The sequence below is a fragment of the Suricata suricatta genome, chromosome 15 (assembly GCF_006229205.1).
Source record: "Suricata suricatta isolate VVHF042 chromosome 15, meerkat_22Aug2017_6uvM2_HiC, whole genome shotgun sequence".
In the NCBI taxonomy this organism is placed as follows: Eukaryota; Metazoa; Chordata; class Mammalia; order Carnivora; family Herpestidae; genus Suricata; species Suricata suricatta.
The window spans coordinates 31,225,968-31,251,869 of record NC_043714.1 but is presented as its reverse complement, the minus strand read 5'-3'; the positions used below and the strand labels follow the sequence as shown (position 1 = coordinate 31,251,869).

Genomic DNA, 25,902 nt, shown 5'->3' with positions numbered 1-25,902 from the left:
ATCAAAATGTTAAGTGTCACTAAATTTCTTTGTCAAAATGCATCATAATGAACTCCTCAGATCTTTAGATTCTGTCACAGAACATGTTTCTTCTTCAAGGGAAGTTGTAAAGAGGAGTTTTGGGACAAATGCAGTATTTGACATCTATTAGGTTAGTACTAAAATGGGTAGAAACTTCCAGAGCTAGAAGCTACATTCAAGCTGAACAAGAATTAGGAACATAGGATTAAGTAAATTGATAAAAATTATAGTTTTGTGACTCTTGTTGGAAATATTGTTGGTCCTTTCATGTTTGCTTATCCAGATTAAGAAACTGTCTCTTAAGATATCTGTGATATTCAGAAATGTCAAAGTATTTTTGTCTAGAGCATTCAACTTTTCTCTCTACCTAAACCGTCTGAAATTCAAAAACTCAGTGAGTATTCTTTCTTTAATGGCCATTACAATTGTTTGCATAAGCTCAATAAGAATCTGTTCATTTTGTAATAGAACACCATTGGAAATACTGGTTGTTTGACCGAAGCTTTGACTGGAATGTCCTGTTTGAGAGTCAGGCATATACTCAGATATGACCCGACAGCTTTAAGGAACTAAGGTTGACTTTATGGAACATGGAGCCATAAAGCCTCGTGGAAATGTTGGCTGGACACCTTGCTCACAGAGTTCCAAGCAAGAAGGTCACTTTCTGGCAGGTGTAGGAACCTTGGCACATGTTGGGAGCCTCGGGAAGAGGAGTCTGCCCAACTCAACAGGTATTGCAGGCCTGTCTGATGGAAAGTGCTGGCTTGGCTCGGCTTCTGGCCCAGAGTGGCTACTAAAAGTTCAACCTGGAAATTCCTTATAAAAAGGGACCCAGCAAAGCAGACTTCAAAAACAAACAAACAAAAAGTCCTCATGAACAATCTTTATTCTTGCTGAGCTTATGTAAATAATTAGGCCAGGGTTGTTAAGAATGGACTCGTTCCACCAATGCTTTAGTTTCGATTTGGCTATTTCTGTTAATGGAGGGTTTTTAGAGAGAAAAACTGTTTCAGCAATGCACTGCTGTAAATGTAATTCTAGTTCTGAGTGTCTTTAAATTATTTGTTGTTGGATCTCAGGCTTGTCAGTCTGTGAGGATATATTTAAAATGGGGGTCAAGCCTTTCCAAAAGACTTAAAGGTGAAATTCACAGATATGCAACTAAACAAAATGTTCAGCCCCTATTAAAGTTTCAGGTTATCTCCCTGGAGTTAAGTGGACTGACTCTGAAAAACCCTCAACCTGGTGAGGTGACCCAGATCCAGTCAATCAGCTTGAACTGATCCTCAAAAAGACTCCTGACTCCTGAGATAAGATCTCCAGCCCTGCTCCAGCCACACCACGGAAGCTGGCTGGTCTAGCACGGCGGAAGCCTGAGGAACCATCGGTCCAGTAAAATAAACTGTCCGGTCTTTTTGCCATCGGACTGGCAAATGTCGCCCCAGAAAGCTGGGGAAACAGCAAAAGTTCCTGATTGTGCTAACCTTCCTCTTATGGATAGGATGTTCTGTTGGTATTAATTGCCTCTAATCTAGGCATGGGATTTCAACTAGGCAAAAGGTAAGGAGGTCCCACGCCTCTACCGCCAGACTCTAATGGGGGGGTCTTCCAGTGGCCACTAGACGGCCCACCGATTTGGCTAAGGTTAGTAATGTAAAAAAAAAAAACCATGGAGGCGTATCGCACCTATATGCCCAGGATCCTGAACAAATTGGCTGTCATGCCTGCTTTTGTAAACCAGACAGTGCCAGATATTAGAAACCCTAAAGAGAGACCCTTACCAAATTAACCATGGAGACTGGCAGAAATTGGCTAAACTCTCCTCCCCTTTGCCCTTTATAGGGTAAAAATTCCCCTTACACCAAAGAGGACTATGCTAGGTTTTAGGGGAACAATGTTACTTCTATGCCAATAGCTCAAGAATTGTACAGGACAGTCTAGCTGTGGTTTGCGACCACCACAAAAGAGAAGAACAAGGAGCCAAAACCAAAATTGATATACTTTTAACATTTGGCTCTTGTATCATAAATAAGATCATAGCATTTGTCAAAGAGCAGGTAAATGCTATTCTGTTAATGGTCTTAAGAGCATGTAGCCTTAAACCAGAACAATGGTAACATAGCTGACCCAGGATTGGGTCAGTTATAAGACAGAGGGGGGAATGTAAGGATGCAGATTTGATTCAGGTTTCCCCTCCGACCTTGAAGGCCAGCTAACACCATTAACATTTCTGAGGGCGGGCCTAAAGATGGAGGGTCCTAGTCACGCCCTACCTGAGGGTTCTGGGTCCACTATGTAATTGGTTAAAGTAACTGTCAATGATGTGATGCTATAATGATTGGACCCCTGTACCTGTGTCACAATTTCCTGTAACTCCCCCTTCCCAAAACTCATAAAAGGCCCTGCCCTGCCATGTTCGGGGCTCACTCCATGTGGATCCACTGCGTTGTTGAAGTCTGTGAGCCCGAATTTAGGTTGGCCGGGCCTAAATTCGTAATAAAGCCCTTTGCTTTTGCAAAAAGAAAAAAAAAAAAAAAAAAAAAAGAAGGGTGCCTAATTAGCTCAGCCAATAGAGCATACAACTCTTGATCTCGGGATTATGAGTTTGAGCCCCCTCTTGAGTATAGAGATTACTTAAACAATAAAATCTTTAAAAAAGAGAGAAAAAAAGTGCAAAATGTGCAGGATTGTGTCATAATGTGGTAGTTAAATATTTAAGAAAATCCAGTGAAGTTTTAAAAAATGTTTAAGATTTTTTATATAAAAAATTTTTTATTTAATGTTTATTTATTCTTGAGAGAGAGAGAGAGAGAGAGAGAGAGAGAGAGAGAGAGATGGAGCACGAGCAGGGGAGGGGCAGAAAGAGATGGAGACAGAATCCGAAGCAAACTCCAGGCTCTGAGCTGTCAGCACAGAGCCCAACGAAGGGCTCAAACTCACGAACTGTAAGATCATGACCTGAGCCCATGTTGGAGGCTTAACTAACAGAGCCATCCACACTCCCCAAGGGCTTTTTATTTTTAAGTAATCTCTACATCCAATGTGGGGTCAATCTCCCAACCCCAAGACCAGGAGTCACATACCCTCCGATTGGGCCAGCCAGGAACCTCAACCAAATTTTATTCTGGTCACTGATGATGATATACTGATTTTTAAATGCATGAGCCTATTTAGTGGTCATGATTGGTTGTAACTTCCAACGCTCAGGTCTCGGTGAAGCTAACATACTTCCACTGAAAGTCTGCCTTCATCAGCTTGATTTCTCCCTTGCTTAATCTGTTTTAAGTTAGTAGGAATAAAATTTGGCTTTTAATTTCTCTTTCTCAAACTCTGCAACACACAAACATCTATCTTCTGTACATTCTACATAAAATAAGTAAACAAAACACTACTACCAAAAACAACAAACGTAGTTAAAAAATATGTTTCAAGGATTATTAATCCTCTCATTAGTCTTTGTCCATCTAAAACCTGCATGGTACAAAATAGAATAAGTAATGTAAAGGCCTTGTCTTCACAGGTTTGTGTCCTATAAATAGAAATGGGAAATGCAAATTACATTTAAATGTATATAAAAATATAATTCACACAGATTTGAGAGAATTTAAATTTTATATGGTGACATGTATTCTACTGTACTGCTCTATCAAGGCAGTTTACAGAAAGAGCACATGTGTCAAAAATATGGCATGACATTAAAGGAAACAAAAGAAATGGCCTCTAAAGCTCCTTGAAGAGTGGTACTAAGAATTCTCACACTCAGAGTGCCCGGGTGGCTCAGGTAAGCATCCGACTTCAGGTCAGGTCATGATCTTGCAGTTTGTGGCTTTGGAGTTTGCATGGGCTCTGTGCTGACAGCTCAGAGCTTGGAGCCTGCTTCCGATTCTGTGTCTCCCTCTCTCTGTTCCCCTGCTCGTGTTCTGTCTGTCTCTTTGTCTCTTTCTCAAAAATCAATAAACATTTAAAAAAATTTTTTAAGCAAAAAGAAAAAAAAAGAATAAATAAAGGATTCTAATTCTCATTTTCATTGAGTGAATGCTTATGATCCGATATGTGGGGTATGAATTTCAACCATAGAGGTTCAAATATAAGAATGAGACCCAAGCTTGTTATAAGAGAATAGAATTCAACTATTATACACTGAAAACTTCTATTATACATTAACAGCCCTCTAACTGCTCTTGTAGATAAAAAGGGAAGGCAAAGAGGGTCAAACATTTACCGAAACTGAATGTCATATAGACCTTCCTGAAAAATCAAGTTGCTTAGCAACTCTCTTCCTTGGAAACATGGCTGATAACACCATTCCTTTGAAATTTTAGTAAGATAAAAATGCTTACCACTAAACTACCAAAGCTTAAGATGACAGCTGGTCCAAATGATGAGCCATCGCATAAAGACTTCCTGCTTATAATACATTGCCCCAATTAAGATAAAACACAGTACCCTCAGATACAAACCCTTTGGCCAAATGATACAAAACTTCATGCCAAATGAGTAGTGTTGAAAATTTTTGGATTTATCACCAACAGGGACTTTTCTAAGTCAAAGCATTGCAGTCTAAAGATAATTTCTCACCACTAATGATCCCCACATCATTCAATTCCTGGTGCAGTGCTAGGAATTCTATTCCCTAGAATGAAAAATAAAGGACTCTAAATAAATAAATAAATCTTCAAGATAATGACAAGAGGTATCTAAGAATTAACTAATCTTAAAATATGTACCATACTGTCTTGTTCTACTGCAATTAAACTGCTTTATTAGAAAAATACAACTTATATAATTATAGGTATGCCATTTAAAATAATTTATCCAGCAAAAATTAAGCTCAGACTCATCAGCAGATATTTTCCAACTAAGTCTTGTTAGCCATAAGACTACCAAATTAAGTAATTTTTTATAATCTCTGAGAAAAAAATGCTTTGTAAAATGGAAAAAATGGAAAAGCTAAAATATTACCTTTGGGAATCTTTCATCAGTCAGTGGACCATCCAATAACTTATCTGTGTTTTTTAGTGTGTGGTACAATACTCCGGCATCAGACAGAGTGATTTTAGCAGATACACGGTCAGAACCTTTTCATTATAATACTTGTATGACTAATGTGGATTAGGAAAAGTTTTAACTAAACATATCCAACTAGTGATTTAACTTATGTTATTTAAATTGTAGCTTAAGAAGTTATTTAATTTTTGAAAGTCAGTTTTAAAAGTAAACTAGAAGCTAGTAATTTGGGTGGTGTGAAAATGTGATGAAAATCATGAAGATGAAACTTATGATGTGATACTGGTTTTTAAGTGTATTAGTTTATATAGTGAATATAACCAGTTGTGTTTAGTAAACATTTATCTTTTAGCCACAGGAAGAAAACCATTTTACTCTGCTAGTCTTTTTTTTTTTTTTGTTGACAGGAAGTAGGATTATTGATGGGCATGAATAAGAAGGGGAGGAGTGCCGAGTTCTCATCAATGCAGAGCCCAACATTTGTCCCAAGGGGCCACAATTAGGGATGTATCTGACCCCCATCCATCTGGGATGAGCCACCATATCTCCAAATTCATCCACACTAAACTTAATAAAGTCTCACTTCTTAGAAGTGGGCATAGGGCCTCAATCACGTGCTCCTTGTTCTTCAGGTTGGTATGAATGGACATGATGACTTGGTCAATGTGGACTCTGGCCACTGCCCTAGAGCTTTCCAAAGTATCCCACATACCTGTCTGGAGCCTAGATAGCTTGAGGTCAGACATCAACGTGCAGTGGAAAGGCCTCTCTCCAAGGTCCCTTGGGGAACCCTGTAGTCAACAGGCCGCCTACACTACCAAAGAGGCTACTATTTGCAGCCACTACACACTGGGTATTCTTCTAGTCTTTAGCCAGTTTTGCATCACAGAGAATTTGCTCTCAAACTTCAGAATCTTTATGTGGTTATATCAGTAGAGAGAGCAAGAACACAGATTTCATAAGTTCAATAGTGTTCACAAAACAGTAGGTGATGCATGCCAGCATTGTAAACACTGAGAGCAGAAAGGGCATCCCAGGATCTTAAAAGTGAAACCAATGTTGTTTTCACTAATGTTCAGAAGAGAATATCTGCCAATCAGGAAGCCTTTCCACCTCAAAGATTTAAAAATGATCTGGCTGGCACAGAGAGATGCTCAGTCTCCCACCATGAGCCATATACCAAGAAAACAATCTAAGAGTGAGACAGTTACAGTATCAGCAACTATAGCAGTATGGAGATGAAAGTAGAAAACTGGCTAACAAAAATAATCAATTTAAAGCTGTGGCAGCTACAAGGGCAACCTATGGCAAGGTGGGCTGGGAAACATGAGGATTCTAACACCCATTAAGTGTTAAATAATTATCTACTATGGGCAATATTGCCCAACAGTAATAAAACCCTGGAAAGATTTCAAAGATTCTTATGATACTTAAGCCTTAAATTATCAAGGTTGTAAAAACAATCATCTCCTTAGGTTTAAGTAAAAGGATATTCCACGAGCTTTATGGAATAAAAAAAAAAATCCAACTTCGCCTGGGAGCCATTTTTGAAGTAAGGCAGGTTTGCAAGGCCTCCCACCATCAGATGGCGACCTGAGTCTACACCCACTCAACCCCCACTCAATCTCTGCTTGAGCACTGACCCCCAAGGCGCCTGACTGACTGATATCAGGATTGACTTGCCTTCTTATGCTAGAAATATGTGAATTGTACCTTATGAAAAAACTTATTATAGGAGTTTCTTCTTTTGTGATTATAGGAGCAAATATTACATTTCTCAAGAAACCTGTTTTTCTTCCCCTCAAAAACAGGCTACTGACCCCTGCTCACAAAGAACTAACTCTTGCTTTTGCCATGCTAAAAACATTGCCTTGTATTTGAATGCTAAAGATACCTTCCATCCCCCTGTGATAAGCATCTAGTCACCTACTTCAATCACTATTGATAAAGATTATGCATGAGTCTTCTACCAATCTATGTTCTGGGAAATTTTTACATACCAAAGAATTTGTCATCAGAAATCATTGTCTAAGGCAATTGCCACTCCTATTTTGTACCCCATACATTTTTTCAATGAATAAAGCTGACTCTCTGGTCAGTGCAGAGATGCCTGCCTGGTGAGCAGAAAGGAGCCAAGGCTCTCTCACTCTCTTTTGCCAACACGGGCCATCCTTCGGGGAGCCCTGGACCTGTTGGAACTGGAATCCAGCAACCCAGCAATAGCACTGCTAGGAATTTACCCAAGGGATACAGGAGTGCTTATGCATAGGTGCAAATGTATCCTAATGTTCATAGTAGCACTTTCAACAATAGCCAAATTATGGAAAGAGCCTAAATGTCCATCTACTGACGAATGGATCAAGATGTGGTTCATACGTGCAATGGAATACTACATGGCCATGAGAAAGAATGAAATCTGGCTATTTATAGCAACGTGTATGGAACTCCAGGGGCTTATGCTAAGTGAAATAAGTCAGGTAGAGAAGGACAAACACCATATGTTTTCACTCATATGTGGAACAGGAGAAACTTAACAGAGGACCATGGGGGAGGGGAAGGGGAGAAAATTGTTGGGGAGACGGGAGGAGGCAAACCATAAGAGACTCCTAAATAGTGAGAACAAACTGAGGGCTGATGGGTATGGGGGCGAGGGGAAGGGGGGTGATGGGCATGGAGGAGAGCATTTGTTGGACTTAGCACTGGGTGTTATATGGAAACCAACTTGACGATAAACTATAAAAGAAAAAAAGTTAAAAATCTCATTGAAGAAGGTGCCTGGCTGGCTCAGTTGAAGGAGCATGTGACTCTTGATATCGGGGTTGTGAGTTCAGGCCCCACATTGGGTGTAGAGATTAGTTATAAATAAATAAAACTTTAAAAAGAGTTTTTATCACAAGAAAAAAATTGTACTGTGTGGTGATGGATATCACTAAATTGATTGTAATCATTTCACTATATATACATCCTGCCATAATGTTGTATACCTTAAACTTACAGAATGTTAAATGTCAATTAATCTCGACAAAGTGAGGGGAAAAAAGATTTAGGATCCAGAGATAGGTTACAGAGTAGGCAGCCCTTCTTAGGCTCCACACCTCAGAAAGCCAAATGATTTTTTAAACCTCTGATCTGTGAATCTTACCTATGCAAACCTCCCTTCCCCACCTGACCCTAGCCTCCAACATACAGGAAGGAATATGGGTCAATATGGAACCCATTACTCTATCACACCTTTTCTTTGTGATTTCCTAATTTGACTCATAGGTTTAGAAGTTGCTGTTTAATTTGCAAATATTTTTGGACTTGTCACATTTCTTTCAATTTTAGTATTTTTACTTTGTGGATATGGCTCTCTTACCATCTTTTCCTACTTGAACTTAGCTTCTTGGGAGTATCAATTCATGATTGTCATAAAATTTGACAAGTTCAGAGCCATTCTTTGTGCTAATATGTAGGTTAGTTATATTTTATATATACCTTATTTAGAATCTATACAGATCACTCATTTCTCTCCCCTCTCCTTTGGTACTTCACTGTAGGTTGGTACACTTCATACAATCCACGTTTCTGAGGTTCTGTTAATTTTTCTTCAGGTTTTTTCTCTTCTTCAGATTGCATAGTCTCCATCAGCCTCAAAGTTCAGATACTTCTGCCAACTCAAATGCATTGTAGAGACCCTATAGTAAAATTGTTATGTAAAAATATTTATCTGCTGTTGATGAGCACTGTTAACATAGCTTCCTTTACCTTTGAAGCATGGTTTCCTTTAATCCTTTGAATATATGGTGGTTGCATTGAAGTCTTTTTTAAAAGTAACATCTGGGTCCCCTTACAAGTATCTTCCTTGCCTGCTTTTTTTTTATCCTTTGTATGGGTTTTTGCATGTCTCATTTTTTTTGATGAAAATTGGGCATTGACTTAAGGGATCTATTGTAAGCTTCTGCTGCTCGTATGGAGATTTAATCAATTTTCGTGAAGAAGTGTTTCATTTTCTACATGCTCGTAGGACAATTTTCAGACTTTAAATGGATGTTTTAAAAAGCTGTGGTTGTAATGTAAGGAGTTCCTTGCATTGCCATTCCAGAAGTGAACCTACTCTGATTTTTCGGGAATAATTATTGGGTTATTTTCTTAGTGGCTGTTGTAGGATTACACTATGCATTTTAATTTATCAGTCATCTTTAGACTAATTTGGCAAAATAAACTCAACTATTGCTGTATTTCCTCCCCCCCAACTTTATGTGTTGTCACACGTCTCCCACCTATATATGCTGTAAATTCAACAGTGTCACAGTAATTGCCATATATAATGTCTTTTAATTAAAAGAAGAAAAAATGTATTTACGTAGTTTTATGAAAACTTACCCACAGGGATACCTGAGTGCCTCAGTTGGTTAAGTGTCTGACTCCTGATTCGGCTCAGGTCATGATCTCATGGTTCATTGGTTCTGGCCCTGCTTCCGGCTTGGTGCTGACAGCACAGAGCCTGCTTGGTATTCTCTCTGCTTGCTCCCTATCTCTGTCTCCCAAAATGAATAAAAAGAAACTTACCTACATGTTTATTGTTCCCAATAGTCTTCATTTCTTCCAGTGGGTTTAAGTTAACGTCTGGTATCACTTCCTTTTAGCCTTTAGAACTTGAACATTTCTTTTAAGGTAGGTTGCCTAGCAATAAATTCTATCAATTGCCTGGGAATGCCATTATTTTGCATTAAAATCTTGACAGTCTTTCTGGATGTAGAATTCTTGGTTGACAGTTCCTATTCTTTCCAAACCTCAACTATGTTACTGACTGCCCTCTGGCCTCTACTGTTTCTGACAAGCAGTCAAGAGACTCTACATGAATCATATTTTCTTTCTGCTTTCAAGAATTTCCTGAGTTTGACTGTAAGTGTGGTTCTCTTTATGTTTATCTCGGGTTTTGCTGAAGTTCTTGGATCTGTAATCTTTTTCATCAAATTTAGGAAACTGTCAGTTATTGTTTTTCCTCCTGACCTCACTGTGCATGTTGGCACGCTTGATGCTGGCCCACAGATTTCAATAGGAAGCTTGCTTCTAATGAAACAGAGCCCTCTGTTTTAGAAGCATTTACATTTTTTTCTGATTGTATTTAATTTAAGAAACTTAGTTCAGTGGCTATTAGATCCAAATATTCTTTCTTTTAGAGATAGTATTTAGGTTTCTCTGCATGCATAGGAGCGTAAGAGATGACAAAAGTAAAAATAAGAATTCTTTTATATACAGTGATTAGAAGGGAAGATGGGAGTGGAACAGTGTTCCTCTTGAGGAACAGACAATGTTTCTAAAACCTTAAGTGTAATCTTTAATGAAAAAGTCATATGCATTATTAAAAAGGAGTCATTATGAGTGATGTGGAAACAGTTATGTGTGCTTTGTCAAGAATGCCACATTTTTATCATGCAGACTTCAAACCTTTTTGGCTACACTTATAAGCATTAAAAAAAAATGGAGCTACATCAACTAATGCATGACCAATAAATATAATTAGTTTTTCATCAACACAATAAGGTAACAACAATGAAAATATTTTACCTTATATAGTCCAAATACTAATGTTACTTTCCATTTACATATTTGTAGGCAAATGTGTAATTACCAAACAATGTATATAGCACAGAAACAAGAAAGTGTCATAAATCTAGTTATTTTGATAGGTTTTTCTAATACACATAATGATCAACAATTTATTACAAAAACCTACAGATACAATTAAAATACTTGATCAAAAGCCTATTAAAATATAAAGAGAATGAAATGTGTAGAAAGAGACATTTCAAAGTCGTAGCAGTTACTACTATTACAATATTTAATCATTTTTACAATAGGTCTGCTGTTCCATTCCAATTAAATTCATTCTCAGAACCATCACATTTCTTGCTGAATTTCAGTTAGAGCAAAAGCAAGTTGCTTAATTTTTTCTTCTATTGCTTTTTTGTTCTTGCACGTTTCGTGCAGAAGTTCACGCATTTCTTCTTCAACTTGATGAACCTAAATCAATATATAAATGTACATTTTTAAAGAAAATATATTTTAAAAATGCATTCTGAAAGAAAAAGTCAAAACTTTACTCTGAATTTTATAAATTGTGATATTCATCTAAGGCAAAGAGGTTAGTATAATGTAACCTGTTCAAATACTAATAGAGATATCAATGTTTATGCTGGATACAATGTACTTACATGCACTGTCTGAGGAATGTGGGTTCTTGTGCTAAGCACATGGGAATTTATTTTAACTCTATGTTTGAACTTAGAAAACTTGTTCCAGTTACACAGCTTCTCAGTAGCATACGTGGACAGAAACCTAGTCTTCTGACTTAATCTTTCCACTGAGTTTCCTAATTTTTTCCTTTAGAAAAGTAGTATTTCTCCTAATTTAAATGATCTTTTTTATGTGGTAATTTACCATTTTTTTTCATGATTATAACATTTAAGCTCTGGTGCCATTTCTCTAATTCTCAAACAGATACATCCCTTTGATATTATTAAGTCATACTGGCACTAGAGGTCCAATATCAAACTCATTATTTTCCTTTCAGCTAAGGGCCTAATCTTATGCTTTACTCGGTATTGCCTGATGCACCCTTGTTCAACTTGGTAGATTTTAAAGAAAACTTCTGAAACATCTGTTGACCTGAAATAAAATAAAGAACTACACTTTGAACAAGTTATACCTCCTTATTCGTTATTTCCAAAGACGCTGTTGCTTCCTTCTTTGCACATAGACTCCTGAGGGCAATGTCACCTAATCAGACAACTGTAATAATTATATGGAGTCACTCTTTCTATTTATGAACTCTTTCCCAGTTACTGGTTTCTGAATCTCCATACAGGTATCTTACTTTTTTACTGCCACTTCAAAATCAAGGAAAAATGGAAATTTAAAACTATTCCACTAACCTAGTAGGTCTCAAAAGAGGGGAACTATCAAACCAAACAGAGGTTACCTGTTGAGTTTTAAAAACACCTGGGTCTAACTAAAATATGAGAGACTTAGGAAATGAAAGTCTCTGAGGGGGAAGCTCATGCATATGTATTATTAAAAAGCTCTAGGGGCATCTGTGTGGCTCAGTCAGTTTAATGTTCTACTCTTTAAAAAAATTTTTTTTAAGTTTATTTTTGAGAGGGAGGGAGGGAGGGAGGAAGGGAAGGGGAGAGGGAGAGAGAGAGAGAGTGAGAGAGAGAGAGAGATCCCAAGCAGGCTCTGCACTGTCAGCATGGAGCCCACTGTGCGTCTAAAGCTCACAAACTGTGAGATCATGACCTGAGTGGAAACCAAGAGTTGGACACTTAACCAACTGAGCCACCCAGGCATCCCTATGTTCTACTCTTGATATCAGCTCAAGTGATATCTCGTGGTCTTGAGATCAAGTCCTGCATAAGGCTAAGCATGGAGCCTGCTTGGGATTCTCTTTCCCTCTCTTTCTGCCCCCAACTAGCACGCACACACTCTCTCAAAATAAATAAATTAAAAAACCAAAAACCTCTGTAAGGGTGCTTCTGATGCTGCCTCTGATTTCATAACACCCAAAATTCCTTCGTCAATGATACTATCATTTAAGACCATCAATGATAGTCTTAAACCCTAATTAACAAAATACTTTTTGGGAGCTTTATCTAAAGTAGTGATGGATTGTACTTAATTTATTCACATTCTTATCCTGTCTATGTGTAACCAAAGGTGCTTTCATATGACATTAGGAATATGTCAGTTTTTACCCAAAGATCAGGGAGCAGGTGCACAACAGAATCAAAGTACAGTTTTGGTTTCCTTAGAATTCTATAACTTGTCTTAAGTATTACCAGCATTTTGGCCTGGTTGCATGACAGTTTTGGCAATCTTACTTATTTCATCATTAAATCCTACTGCCTTTTCTCTTTATAGTTCTCAAAGATATAATTTATTTAGATATATCAATTTAATACTGATTACCAAAGTGTATTTCATTTATAGTACCTTTGAATTTGCAGAATCAATGCATTTCTGCTTTTCACTTGCTAGGTGTATTATTTCAGCTTGATGAGCTTCAACAATGGCCTCAACTTGTTTCTTAAAGGCATCATCCATACTATGAAGCTTTTCCACTGCATCCCTTAAAAAAAGCACAAAAACCATTACCTTCGTTTATAAGAATTAGGATTTATTTTCTTCTTAGATGGCAACTCTTACACTCATTTTTTTAAAATGTTTATTTACTTTGAGAAAGAGAGACAGAGTGAGCACGTGCATGGGAGTGGGGGCAGAGAGAGGGAGAGACAGAATCCCAAGTAGGCTCCATGCAGAGCCCGACCCGGGGCTTGACCACACAAACCGTGAGATTATGACCTGAGCAGAAATCAAGAGCTGGACGCTCAACCAACAGAGCCACCTAGGTGCCCATCTTACATTCACGTTTTAATGGAAGTATAACTCCATTATATAGAAGGTATCCTGGGTAATAAGAGATGTAAGTGTAATCTGTTAGTAACAGAATAGAGTAGGATAGCATCAATGAAAATTTGTTACACTTTCCTCCTCTAAAATAAATGGTTCTCATTTATTCTGAGTCTCAGCATTATGATTTATAAGCACATTCAGAGATAACTACTATCAATTTTTTTTCTCCATGTGTTTGTAGCATGATAATTTGAGAAGTGTACATTACAGGCAGATTTAGGTTATAAACATGTAGATCTGACTTCTCTATGCTAATGTTTAACAGATAATACCCTATATTCGCAAATACATTAAACAGTATTCACAAAATTTTAGTGCTGAAAGTTTCTTAAAGGCAAAAACCCAATTCCTTGGGGCACCTGGGTGGCTCAGTCAGTTAAACGTCCAGCTTTGACTCAGGTCATGATCTCATGGTTCATGGGTTCAAGCCCCGCATCAGGCTCTGTGCTGACAGCGCAGAGCCTGGAACCTGCTTTAGATTCTGTGTCTCCCTCTCTCTCTGACCTTCCCCTGCTGGCGCTCTCTCTCTCTATGTCTCTCAGAAATAAATAAAAAACATTAAAAAAAATTTTTTTTAAAACCAATTCCTTTACATTAAATATGAATAACTTTATTAAAAATGTTAAGTCTATAAACAACATATTTTCTGCTTTTGGCATAGTCCATAGTAATAGTGGACTGAGCACTGGGTCCAGGAATCAAGTCCTTCTTACGTTCCCAGATGCAAGCAACGCCTGAGTAGCCATATGACTCAAGGGCAAGTCACAAACTCTGCTTTTAAGTTTTCAACTGTACAAACAGAATAATCTTACCTGTTCTGCCAACCTCACAGAATTATTGCTGGTTTCAAAATAAAATATATGAAAATAACCAATTGTTTATTTTTTTTAAAAGTTTATTTATTTAAGTGATTTCTACATCCAATATGGAGCTTGAACCCATGACCCCAAGATCAAGAGTCACATGCTCTTCTGACTGAGCCAGCCAGGCACCCCAATCAATTTATGTAATATAAAAGACTGTATAAATAAAATCTGTTTTTTATTAAAATTCTATTAAGTTAAAAGTCTTCTTATATACTAATCTTAGTCTATAATCCATAAAAGCATTAATGTATAAAATCAGGTCTTTACTGTTTTGCTATTAATAACATGACAAATTGCAATATAAGAGATTTTGAAAACTGTCACACTTTGTGATTTATATTAAGTTTAGGAACTCCTATTTATAGGAAATGATTATTTCCTTTAGGATATAAAAGACTCCCAATTGTAACAGGCAGGAGAGAAAATTTCAACAGGTTCCAAGCCAAGGTCCCTGTATTAGGGATGATTGAACACAAAGTGGAACAGGGTCCACTGTCAGACAAACAAGACACTATACTATCAATCAAAAATGTTTTCGATTGGGGCACCTGGGTGGCTCAGTTGGTTAAGCGTCTGGCTTTGGCTCAGGTCATGATCTCACGGTTTGTGGGTTCAAGCCCTGCGTCAGGCTCTGTGCTGACAGCTCAGAGCCTGGAGCCCGCTTCAGATTCTGTGTCTCCTTCTCTCTCTGACCCTCCCCTCCTCGAGCTGTCTCTCAAAAATAAATAAAAGACATAAAAAAATAAAAAAAAAGTTTTCGATTTACACAGATTTAAAATATAAGAAATCAAATTCCAGGTTCTATTAGACTTGATATAACAGGAACCGACTTCTCCATGAGATTTTGCTGTTATCCATACCATTCTTTAATCTTGAGAAGACAACTGAGCATTAAACTGTGTTGAGGCAGCCAACTATAAATTATTTTAAGAAGTCTAGTTACAAAGTTTACAACGTGAAACCTTCATTTCCTCTATGGCATTTTATAAAGTCTAACAGCAATGGCACCCAGATATACATTTTCTTCCCCTTCTTTCAAATCAGCTCGCATCCTCGGTTTATGCAGGCCAGCTACCGAAATCTGCTCTACTTCTCCAGGAGCTCACTGTCCCTGGAGTAAAGGGGCTTCCTCTTCTAAGCTCCACATATAATAGCCAAAAATATCACCAGATATTTCACTCAGTTTGATAATCATCACAGTAATAAAAACAAAATAGTCACACAGCAATTACTACTATGTGTCAGGCACCAAGTACTAAATAATCCAATAAGCCATTTATATACATAAATACACGTACACACAAAATTTAAACCTCACATCAAGCATTTAAGATAGGAACTATTATTACCTTTACATTTTATAGACAGAATGAAAATAAAGTATTTGGCAAATAACTATGTCCAACATATTTTTAGTCCTTTTTTCTTTCCTGCTTTTTACATATCTTGCCCATCCCGATTCAGTGTTTATGTCAAAAGACCTCCCACATATTTTAGGACTTACTTTTGTAGTTCTATACTTTTGTCTCTTTCTGCTTTAAGTTTCCTTTCCTTGTCTTCAAATTTTTCTTTGACTTCTTTTACTTGCATTTCCAGATGACTTAGAAGCTCTCCTTTATCATGCCACTTCTGATTAAGTGTACTAACACAAAAAGAAATAATTAAGAAAAAATTAGTTATATGAAATTATTAAGACACATTTTATTTCTCAACAGGAAACACTATATAATACCTATAAGCTTTTCTAATTTCTTCAAGTTCTAATTCCTTTATTTTCAACTGCTGTTTTAGTTTTTCTTTTCTTTCATTATGTCTTTCCAGTTTTTCAAGTATGTCATCCAGTTGTGAAGATTTTTCATCAAGTTGTTCTTGACTACATTTTTGAATTTCAATGATCTTTTCTTGTAATATTTTGATTTGTTCTTCTTTTTCTTGTGAACACTTCAAGAAAAAAAATCAGCACTTTATTTTTACTAACCCAAATGCTTCATTTTCTAATTGGATTCAAAGGTTTAAAACATTCTAAAAACCACAGATTAAAAAATAAACCGAATATTTACTGAATGTTTTTAAAGATTTACAGGACATTTTAAAATAACAATAAGAAACATTACTACACTTTGTTTTCAGTGTTATTAAGAAAGATAAAATTCTAGGGGCACCTGGGTGGCTTAGTCAGTTAAGTGTCCGACTTCGGCTCAGGTCATGATCTCGCGGTTTGTGGGTCTGAGCCCCACATCAGACTCTGTGCGGAGAGCTCAGAACCTGGAGCCTCCTTCATATTCCATGTCTCCGGCTTTCTTCCTGCCCCTCCCCTACTTGCACTCTCTCTCAAAAATAAACATTAAAACATTAAAAAAAAGAAATAATATTCTTATCCCCTTTACACTTTTTATTTCAGTAAGTTAGCAATTACCAATCATAAAGGGAGAAGGAAAAGCAGCACAAGAAAAAATTTCGATTATCGTAATTTTGCACTTCAAAAAATGTTTTCATGACAGAAACAGAAAACTCTAGGTGAATGACAGATACAGCAAAGACTGATATGCACAGTACATGTGTGGCACAAATTAAACTGCTATTTCTATTATACTCAACAGAAATGCTTTCTGCATCAGGATGAGCAAATAAATGCTGTATTTCAAAACAAAGTATGATTTTATCACCATTAAAATGTCACATAAAAACAGGGCTTAGAGCTCACCAAACTTCTTTTTATTCTGTCTTCTAGACCATGAGCCAGACCTTATCCTGTTTGCACACTACAAATCAGAGGGTACTGGAAGATCAAAACCACCTTAGGCAGTGTTAAAGGTATTAGGCCTCGTACAGGTGATTTATTGCAATGACTACTTCTTTGCTTTGTGGGGGCACGCCTGCATGTCTGAGCAGTCTGCTACACACCAACTACTGATATCCCTCTCTGCGAGCGAGAAAAGATGAAATTGGTAGTTCTTATTTTTACCCTCTTTACTCTGCCCCGCCCACCTTGCTTTTTTTCCTTCTGGGAAAAAGATGGAGGCAAACAAATACTGGAAAAGGCCAACTTAAGTATGTATTCATAAGGATTATAAAAAATGCAGTTCGATTCCTCAGCGTGTTACACATCCATAAATTCTAAGCCAAGATGTTGGGTAGTCTCCTAGTCTTGACCAACATTTGCATAAAAGTCATAAATTGCTTATTTTGTCCCCATGACTCTGAAGCACTTAAGAGTGAGCAGACTTGACATATGTTATGGGAGTTCACAAAGGCTATATAAAAGATTCTTATGAAATAACCTATTAATAAGAAAAAATAATAAACACTGCAGCATCAGAGAGTACTATAACCCATATATTCTGAGAAATACCAAAATAACATATGGGGAGGAAACACAATTAAAAAAAAAAATTCTGCTTCTGATTTCCACAGTCAGAAGGTAACTATAGAATCCATTTAACTGAAAATATCAAACTCCAAAACATCAAACATCATTATCAGGTTCATGTGCCTTTTGCAGAGACTTGTTTTCTCTATATAAACTTTCAATATGAGCCCCTAATTTCCCATGATTTGGGGCTAGAGAAAAATCCCAAGAAAACATGATCAGTGACAAACTTTAAAAGACCTGGAAGATTTCTACTTTACGAACATCTAAGTTCACAATGGATAAGGGTCATTATCTGTTTTAGATTAATTCTGCTGATGGAAATTATGCCTAACTGTCTCTCTCGTTTCATGATTCATGGGAAAGCACCATAATACTCATACCTTTAAGGCTGATACAATGTTCTTTAAAGTAAATGTAATAAGTTGTAGGGGAAAAAAAATGATGGGCTGAAAAATACGAATTTTTAAAACCAAAAATCTAAAGCTAAAACTCATCTGAGTTTTGGCTCCACTGTATCACTCATTACGAGTCAGAGACTGACAAGAAGGCAGCAGTCTTCTGTGGAAGTGGCTTTGTCAAATCAATGTCTTTACCAAGGTATTATATCCTCTGCTTTGCCTTAGGAAATTTAAAAAGCAAATCTCAAGTCTTTCTGTTTCATACTTAGCTTAACTCAAAGGAAAATATGCTTGGCTAGATTTTTAAAACAAGAAAAAAAGGCTTACTGCTAAAAAATTTCAATAATTTACACTGCACCTTGGCCTGTGTGACCTGATATATTTGAAATTTTGGATATAGTGAACAACATTGTAATTGTTTAGGGTGATACAGTTCACGCATTCATGGCCTAAACCTAGCTAAGGATATAGCAATATGGTGATATGTATTTATTTTCTGTACTAGATAAGGTTAAGTTCTCAAGGAGTTTCTTAAAAATGACTAAGAAAAAGAAAATTAAATCTTAGGCAGTTATAGCTACTCTGAAAAATGAGTTGTTAATTTTAATGGCTGATAATCCATTTAGAAGTTTTTTAAATACTCTTTTCTCAGTTTTTACACTTAAAAAAATTATTTATTTTGAGAGAGAGAGAGAGAGCGTGCATGGCGAGTAGAGGAAGGGAAGAAAGAGGGAGGGGAGACAGAGAATCCCAAACAGGCTCCACACCGTGGAGCCCAGTGCAGGGTTTAATCTCAAGAGCCCTGAGATCATGACCTGACTGAAATCAAGAGTTGGACACTTAACCCACGAAGCCACCCAGGCGCTCCCTCAGTTTTTATGTTAAGAGATAATCTCTAGAAGAAAATTTGTAAGATCAAATTTGATTCAGTGCTCAAGGTAACTTTCAAGAAAATTCTCTGGAAAATTTTCTTTGAAAAAGTAACGTACTTTGAAACAAGTGATCCTATTAGTATTCTCTATGAAGATATGCCATATTGTAGAATAGGGTAAAAATGGTTTCCCCTGGGAACAAGCAGTTTTAAAAACTATTTATACTTTTAAATATAGAATAGTTGGGTTTTGTCACAATTTTGAGAATTTAGCAATATTAGAAGATCCTAAACCGTGCTCTAAAAGGAAATTTTAAACATAGAAGACATTAATTTTCTTAAGATTCCTAACCCTCTAATGACATTTCCAATTATTTCACAGGACCACAATAACATCCCATAAAATTCTGAGGCAAAAGTAATTTAAAGTTAATAAATAAAAGGCATGCAGTGCTTTTAAAATGAAAAGGGCACAGATTATATAAGGAAACACATGATAATCTGTTCCAAATTCCGCAACAGTTGGGATTCACTGGACAAATATTTATTGGATACTTTGATCCACAGATTTATATATCTGCCACATGCTCTTTTCCAAAAACAAAGTATCAAACTTACAATTTTTAATTTTCCAATGGTTTCAGTTTGGTCTTCTATGATTTTGCACTTTATTTTTAATGCATCATTATCACGTTCATTTGCCTTTCTCAGAGACTCATTCTCTCTATATAAACTTTCAATTTGAGCCTCTAATTTCCCACGGCTTAAGGCTAGAGACGATCCTGAGAAATAAACATCATGAGTAACAAATCTTAAAAGTCCTTGGAGGACTTGTATATTATGAATATCTAATTTAACCATCTATAATATAGTAAATAAAAAGAAAAACTGAATAAAAAACCAAAATATATAAAGCATAGTATAAAAGGAAAGGGCAAAAGAACTAAAAGGCTTTTTAAATACCTGTAGCTATTTGGAAAATCTAAAGCTACAAATTAAAAACAAGTACCTCAGACATGTAATATTTAATTGTTCAACTTACGGCATTCAAACAAACAGAATCATATTAAAGATTCTTATCTGGAATGGACAAATGAGCAATTCTCCACCAAGACCAACATCTAGCTATTCATAATTTGTAACCTCTGTAGGCCATAAAACAGTATCTATCTCTTCCTTTAGTGATTGATTGGAAAAGAAAGGAGATGAAGTAAATTTACTTATACCTAAAGTGGTTTTCATTCAAACACTATTCTCACATTTCTCCATGCATAACAAAAGTGTTACCAAATTTTTAGGAAAAAACCTGAATCCTGCATACTATACAAAGAATTTAAAATCACTGTATAAGAATTATTTCAATGACTTAGTCAGCCGAAACACTGTAAAGGTATACCTGATCAGGAAAGTATCCAAATTATATTGGGAAGAAAACCAGAAACAACAAAAAAATCAGAACTGTAACTCCCTAACTAGTGTAATAAACTATTTCATATCTTAGGCATTTCATTTGGCTGTTTGGCTGGCAAATGCCTACTTATCCTTCCACATAAAGTGTCACCTTCTTAGGCAGAATTCATAAGCCCTTCCTCTTCACATCAATACCCAGATTTGCTGGTTTAGAAGAATGAGCTATTTTCCCTTTGAAAATCTGAAAAATTTACCCTGTTGTGCCAGCTCATGCCCCCATACTTTTCTTTCTGTCCTTAAACCATAAATTAGTGATTCCTTGGCAGCTAGCTCAGAAATAAGCTGGACTTTTTCATGCTTGAGAAGTTCTATTTGAATACTCTTCTGTTTGTCATCTTCAATCAGGATTTCAATGGTGTTGATTTGATTCTGTATATCCCCCAAAAAACATGGAAAAAAAGGAAAGTATTATATTTAAGTGCTTTACTTTTTTACTTTTTGCATTTTATGAGAAAAAAATGTCATTTAACCAAATACAAAGTAAATGCTCCTAAATTTTATATTAAAAACGGTTTTCATTTTAAGATAAGTGTACGTCATAAAATAAAAACTCTAATTTTAAGGGACCATTCCTTTAAGAACTCTGAATTTTATTCTAATATTAGTATCTTGAAAGAGCAACTACACATGTATTACTCAAAATTTCTCACCCAACGTTTATGTCAATCATCTAAAGGTCACTTTCAGGAATTAAGTTCTCTTGGGTAAAACACTGCAAATGTTTAAAACTGAGACAACAGCACTAAAAAGGTTAATTTAAAAATTACTCTAGTTAGGTATATCTGAAGACAATCATCACCACCACAAAATTATCAGCAATTTGTGAGCTATTTCCTGAACGTCAACCATCTGAGTATCACCATCACAATATCTGCTGTATCGCTGAACAACGGGAACCTATTTGCTTATGTACAATGGTGAAATTCACTTATTTTATTTAAATACTATTTTATTATAAGCAATACAATCTGTGAAATCATGGTTTAATCTCCTAGTTATGTTACTTTTCTCATACACATCATATATATAATTAGCAGTATTTAAAAGTTTGTAATACTGTTGCTTCCTAAAATCATCACAATATATATGCAACTGTGATGTAAAAAATTAAAAAGGAAATATAATGTTTCAATGTTTTACCTGTAAATTTGCTGCTGTTTCCTGTTTCAATTTTGAAACTTCTGCAAGTTTTGTTTTTTGCTCCTTCACCATACAGGTCAGATCTTTAATTAAAGAGGAAGATTCATTTTCTTTTCGTTGAGCCCAAACAAGAGCATGCTTGCTCTTTGCTAACTCAGCTGCAACATTTTCAAAACCATCTTTAACCTATATTTCAAAATTGCATTATAAATAGCAGTTCTCCAAATATTTAGAAATATTTGTTTCTGTGGCTGTGTTCTACTAAAACTTTATTTACAAAAAACAGGTCTAGGGTCTTTAGTTTGCCAATCCCTTCTCTATAGAAATAGGAGAATTCAGGCTTCCCAATTCTTATTTCAGTGCTGTCTTTACTTGATCGTTTATAATCTCACTTAGTTTTTGCAACAGCACTGAAGAGTAGCTATATTTTTCTGAAGAAAACAAGGCTCTAAGAATTAAAGTAATTTGCTTAAAATCACAGAGGCAACATGTAAATAAAGCTAGAATTCTAAAATGTAGTCCTCTCATCCAACTATATCTTGCTGATTCTGTTTTCGATAAAAAGCTAGATGCCAATTCTTACATCTTTATATCTTCTGGCTTCAACAGTTAAAGCAATACGAAATTCATTTTCTAAATCCATATATTGCTGGTTTAATGTATCAATTTTTTCTTGGTATTCTTTTATATCTTGTTCATGCTTTCTCTCTTCTTTAGCTACTTCTTTAGCTAAGGCTTCCTGGAACTCAGCATCACTGAAAAACTCCCTTGTTTCAAGTTCTTTCCTGGAATAAGAAACAAATAAAAATCACAGGATGTTATTCATCTGGAAAGAAAAACTTTAAAGTTGTTTCAATGGTTATTAAATATCCAATAGTCTCTACTGTTAACTTAAAATCAGCTTCTTAAATGCAAAAGCAACCAGGCACAGGATGGTAGTCAGATGAAGAATACAAATTTTACTTGATTGTATATTTGGTGGTGATGGGGACAGAAGGGGTCTGCTGTATCTTAACTTCCCTGAGACAGTTCAGAATTATTTGATGGTTTCTGAAATTCTTTAGGTGCATTTGTAGAAGTCACGTTTTACTGCGCTGTATCTTCTTTGATATACAACTTTGACATAAAACTAATACAGTCTGACTGGTACTGGTGGTTGGTGAAGAGAAAAAAATCAGCTAAAGTGTGAAATTATTCACTGATCTTTTGATATATAGGGCAAGTTTTTTATTTAAATGTGAGTTAATTCTTCAGCATTCTCCACTATTTTTCCTGAATAAGTGAAAACCATCATACAAAATCCATTATTTCTAGTTTCGGTTTCTTTATACTAGAACAAGAGGTTAAAAGATATTTGCGAAGGAAATGAAGCACAAAATTTTAGATTTTTACAGTGATTTCCCCCCACTCTTTTACAGTCATCCTGCCCCTGGATATGATGTTAATTTTTTCCAGAGGATCAAAATTTAATTTAGACATAAAAAGTTTCATTTAAGTATGGGAGAAAACAAAACAGGTTTCGGAACAAGCACAATTAACTCATGGCAAATATACAATTCAACCGGTAAGCTAGTAAGTAGATAACTAGCTGCAAGTGTTCAAGTTATTGTGGACTTGGCTTCCACAGAGAAGCGCTGGCAAACTTCACGTGACAGACCAGTTCTGGACTGAGACTCTTTTATTTATTTATTTTTTGAAATAAACTTTTCTTGGAACATAGCCATACCCATTCATTCACATATTTCCTATGGCTATTTTCCTACTACAAAAATATAGTTAGTTATGGCCTGCAAAGGCTCAAATATTTTCTATCTGGCCCTTCAAAGAAAAAGTTTGTTGACTCCTGCACTACAGAGGAATAAAGGCTATTGATTGATTTAACAGGTAGTTACGTGGAGGTCAATTAAAATAGTTTTCTCAAGGGGCGCCTGGGTGGCTCAGATGGCTAAGTGTCCGACTTCAGCTCATGAGTTCAAGCCCCGCCTTGGGCTCTGTGCTGACAGCTTAAAGCCTGGAGCCTGTTTCGGATTCTGTGTCTCCCTCTCTCTCTGTCCCTCCTGGCTCACACCTGTCTTTCTCTGTCTCTCAAAAATTAATAAATTAAAAATTTTTTTTTTAAAGAAAAAAGTCTTCTCAATTACAATGACTGACTTTTGGTTGGGCTCAGAAAAATGCAAAATAAGCCTCACTGTTAAAAGTTCTTACCTCAATAAAGCCACCTATTTGTTTTTCAAGCTATCAGTTCTTATTGTAAGGCTGATTTTAATGCATACCTAAACATGTTATTTTCCGTGAGCTAATTCTGTCAGACTGCACCACTGCCCAATCAGTCTAGCTTTAGGTAAGGGAGAGGGAAGGGAGGAACCAAGCAGCTTTCTTTCTCTATTTTTAAATGTCATTATTTTCCTGATGTATTTTTCATTTACCTGTGTTCTTGTTCTTTCAGTGCAAAAAGTTCATGAAGTTGTTGTACTTGTTCCTTTTCTTGATGAAGAGAAGTTCTAAGTAAGTTTATTTCTCTGTCCGCAGCAGCAGCTTTGAGCTCCACCTCTTGGAGAAGTCGTATCTGAGTAAATATATACAATTACAGTATTTAGGTAATATTCTTTCTGCTTCTATTTTAATGCCAGTTCCCTAAAGAAAACTGCCTTCTAAATAATAGAACTTGGTGACTAAGTTGATTTTTTTCAAAATCGAATTAACAATGCTATGACCACAGAAAATACAGTCTTAGGAGCATCGAACAGACGAGCATTAACTATTGCTTAATTACATCACAGATCTCACTAATTTCCACCCAGAAGGCATGAAAATGAAATATCTTCAGGATCCCCAAAGAGTTTAAAACCTGGCTCCCAGAATATAAGCCTAATAACCTGTAATATTTCCCCCAACTATTCTTAAAACTGCCTTGTGAGTGCTAGTCAGAAATAACTCCACAGGCGAAGGGGGCCCCTGGCTGGCTCAGTAGGTAGAGCATCCGACTCTTGATCGTGGGGTTGCTAAGTTCAAACCCCACATTGGGTATAGAGATTACTTAAAAATAGAATCTTTAAGTTTCATTTATCTATTTTGAGCATGAGAGAGACACAGGGTGGAGAGGCGGGGGGCGGGGAGAGAACCCCTAGTAGGCTCTGTACTGTCAGCACAGAGCCCGATGTGGGGTTTGTACCCACGAACGATGAGATCATGATCTAAGACGAAATCAAGAGTCCAACACTCAACTGACTGAGCCAGCCAGATGCCCAAAAATAAAATCTAAAAAAAAAAAAAAAGAAAGAAAAAGAAAAAAAGAATTCCACAGAAATTGTTACATTTAAATTAATTTTTGCAAATAGCCCAACATCTTTTAAGTTTACTCTATAACAATCTAACTTGTTTCAAGATGAAAGCTATGAATTAGCGTTAATTCACATGACTGGCAGATTGAAAGAGAAATACCTGTGCTGCCTGCTGCTGCCCTTTCTGCCTCTCCATTCTTTCTAGCGCGTTCTCCAGGGTTCTTAAGTGTCTAACATGATCCTCTTGTTGATCTCTTGCTTTAATTAATTCAATACTTAGATGTTTTACTTCATTTTGAAGTTTGTGAACCATAATTTCGAGTTGTGCTTTGGAATTTTTCTCTTTATAAATAATTTCCTTTAACCTAAAGCAGAAATCAAATGTGGCTGTAAGTATATTATGCATATAAAAACTAAAAATTGTAGTTAACATTAAAGGTTATAGTAAAGAGGAAAATTTGAAATGGGTTTCCAACTCTCATTAGGTAAAAATGGCTGAACAACAGTATAATACACCTCTCTTCCATCCCCGAAACGAACACTGTGCCAAAAGGGAAAACATTCTACATAAATTAATGAAACTTTATCTGGTATGAACTTTACTAGTCAACAGCAAAACTTTATTAAACACCTAATTTGTTTCAGGCATGATGCTAGTTATGGGCTTACAAGCAAGCAAGACAGATTAAGATACAGCCTGTACCTTCAAGGAGTTTAGCATCTAGGAGAGGGAAGAGACGTGGACACAGTTACAAAACTGTAAGAGAGAAATGATATATAAATAGATACCTGGAAGTCAACTTTGACTTCCCTGTATCTTCCCCAGACACAAAGTATTGATCCCAGCTTTGTAACAGGGCCCTTTGATTACGATTAAAAACTCCTAACTACTCTAAGTTAAACGGGAGAATCTGTTGACCTACATAACCATGCAGAGGATGGGGTGCACTATCGTGAGGGACCACTGAAACCAAGGACATGAAGACCACGAGGGCTCTCTATTTGGGGTTCTCTACAG

General features: G+C 36.3%; 1 protein-coding gene and 1 pseudogene across 3 annotated transcripts in view; both read right to left on the bottom strand.

Annotated features, from left to right (window-relative positions):
* Positions 1-5,791: 5,791 nt before the first annotated feature.
* On the bottom strand, positions 5,792-5,912 carry LOC115279561 (annotated as a pseudogene).
* Positions 5,913-10,510: 4,598 nt separating this feature from the next.
* The window catches only part of LRRCC1 (leucine rich repeat and coiled-coil centrosomal protein 1), a 36,705-nt gene continuing 21,313 nt past the window's right edge, over positions 10,511-25,902 (bottom strand). For all 3 annotated transcript variants that reach the window (XM_029923698.1, XM_029923700.1, XM_029923701.1), the window contains 10 exons: positions 25,045-25,249; positions 24,030-24,169; positions 22,187-22,388; positions 21,604-21,789; positions 20,658-20,832; positions 19,612-19,775; positions 16,084-16,292; positions 15,856-15,993; positions 13,006-13,141; positions 10,511-11,037 (listed from right to left, as the gene is read on the bottom strand). In XM_029923698.1, coding sequence (XP_029779558.1) covers positions 10,915-11,037; positions 13,006-13,141; positions 15,856-15,993; positions 16,084-16,292; positions 19,612-19,775; positions 20,658-20,832; positions 21,604-21,789; positions 22,187-22,388; positions 24,030-24,169; positions 25,045-25,249 — 1,678 coding nt within the window. In that variant the 3' untranslated portion in view covers positions 10,511-10,914. The remainder of the gene's footprint in view (positions 11,038-13,005; positions 13,142-15,855; positions 15,994-16,083; positions 16,293-19,611; positions 19,776-20,657; positions 20,833-21,603; positions 21,790-22,186; positions 22,389-24,029; positions 24,170-25,044; positions 25,250-25,902) is intronic.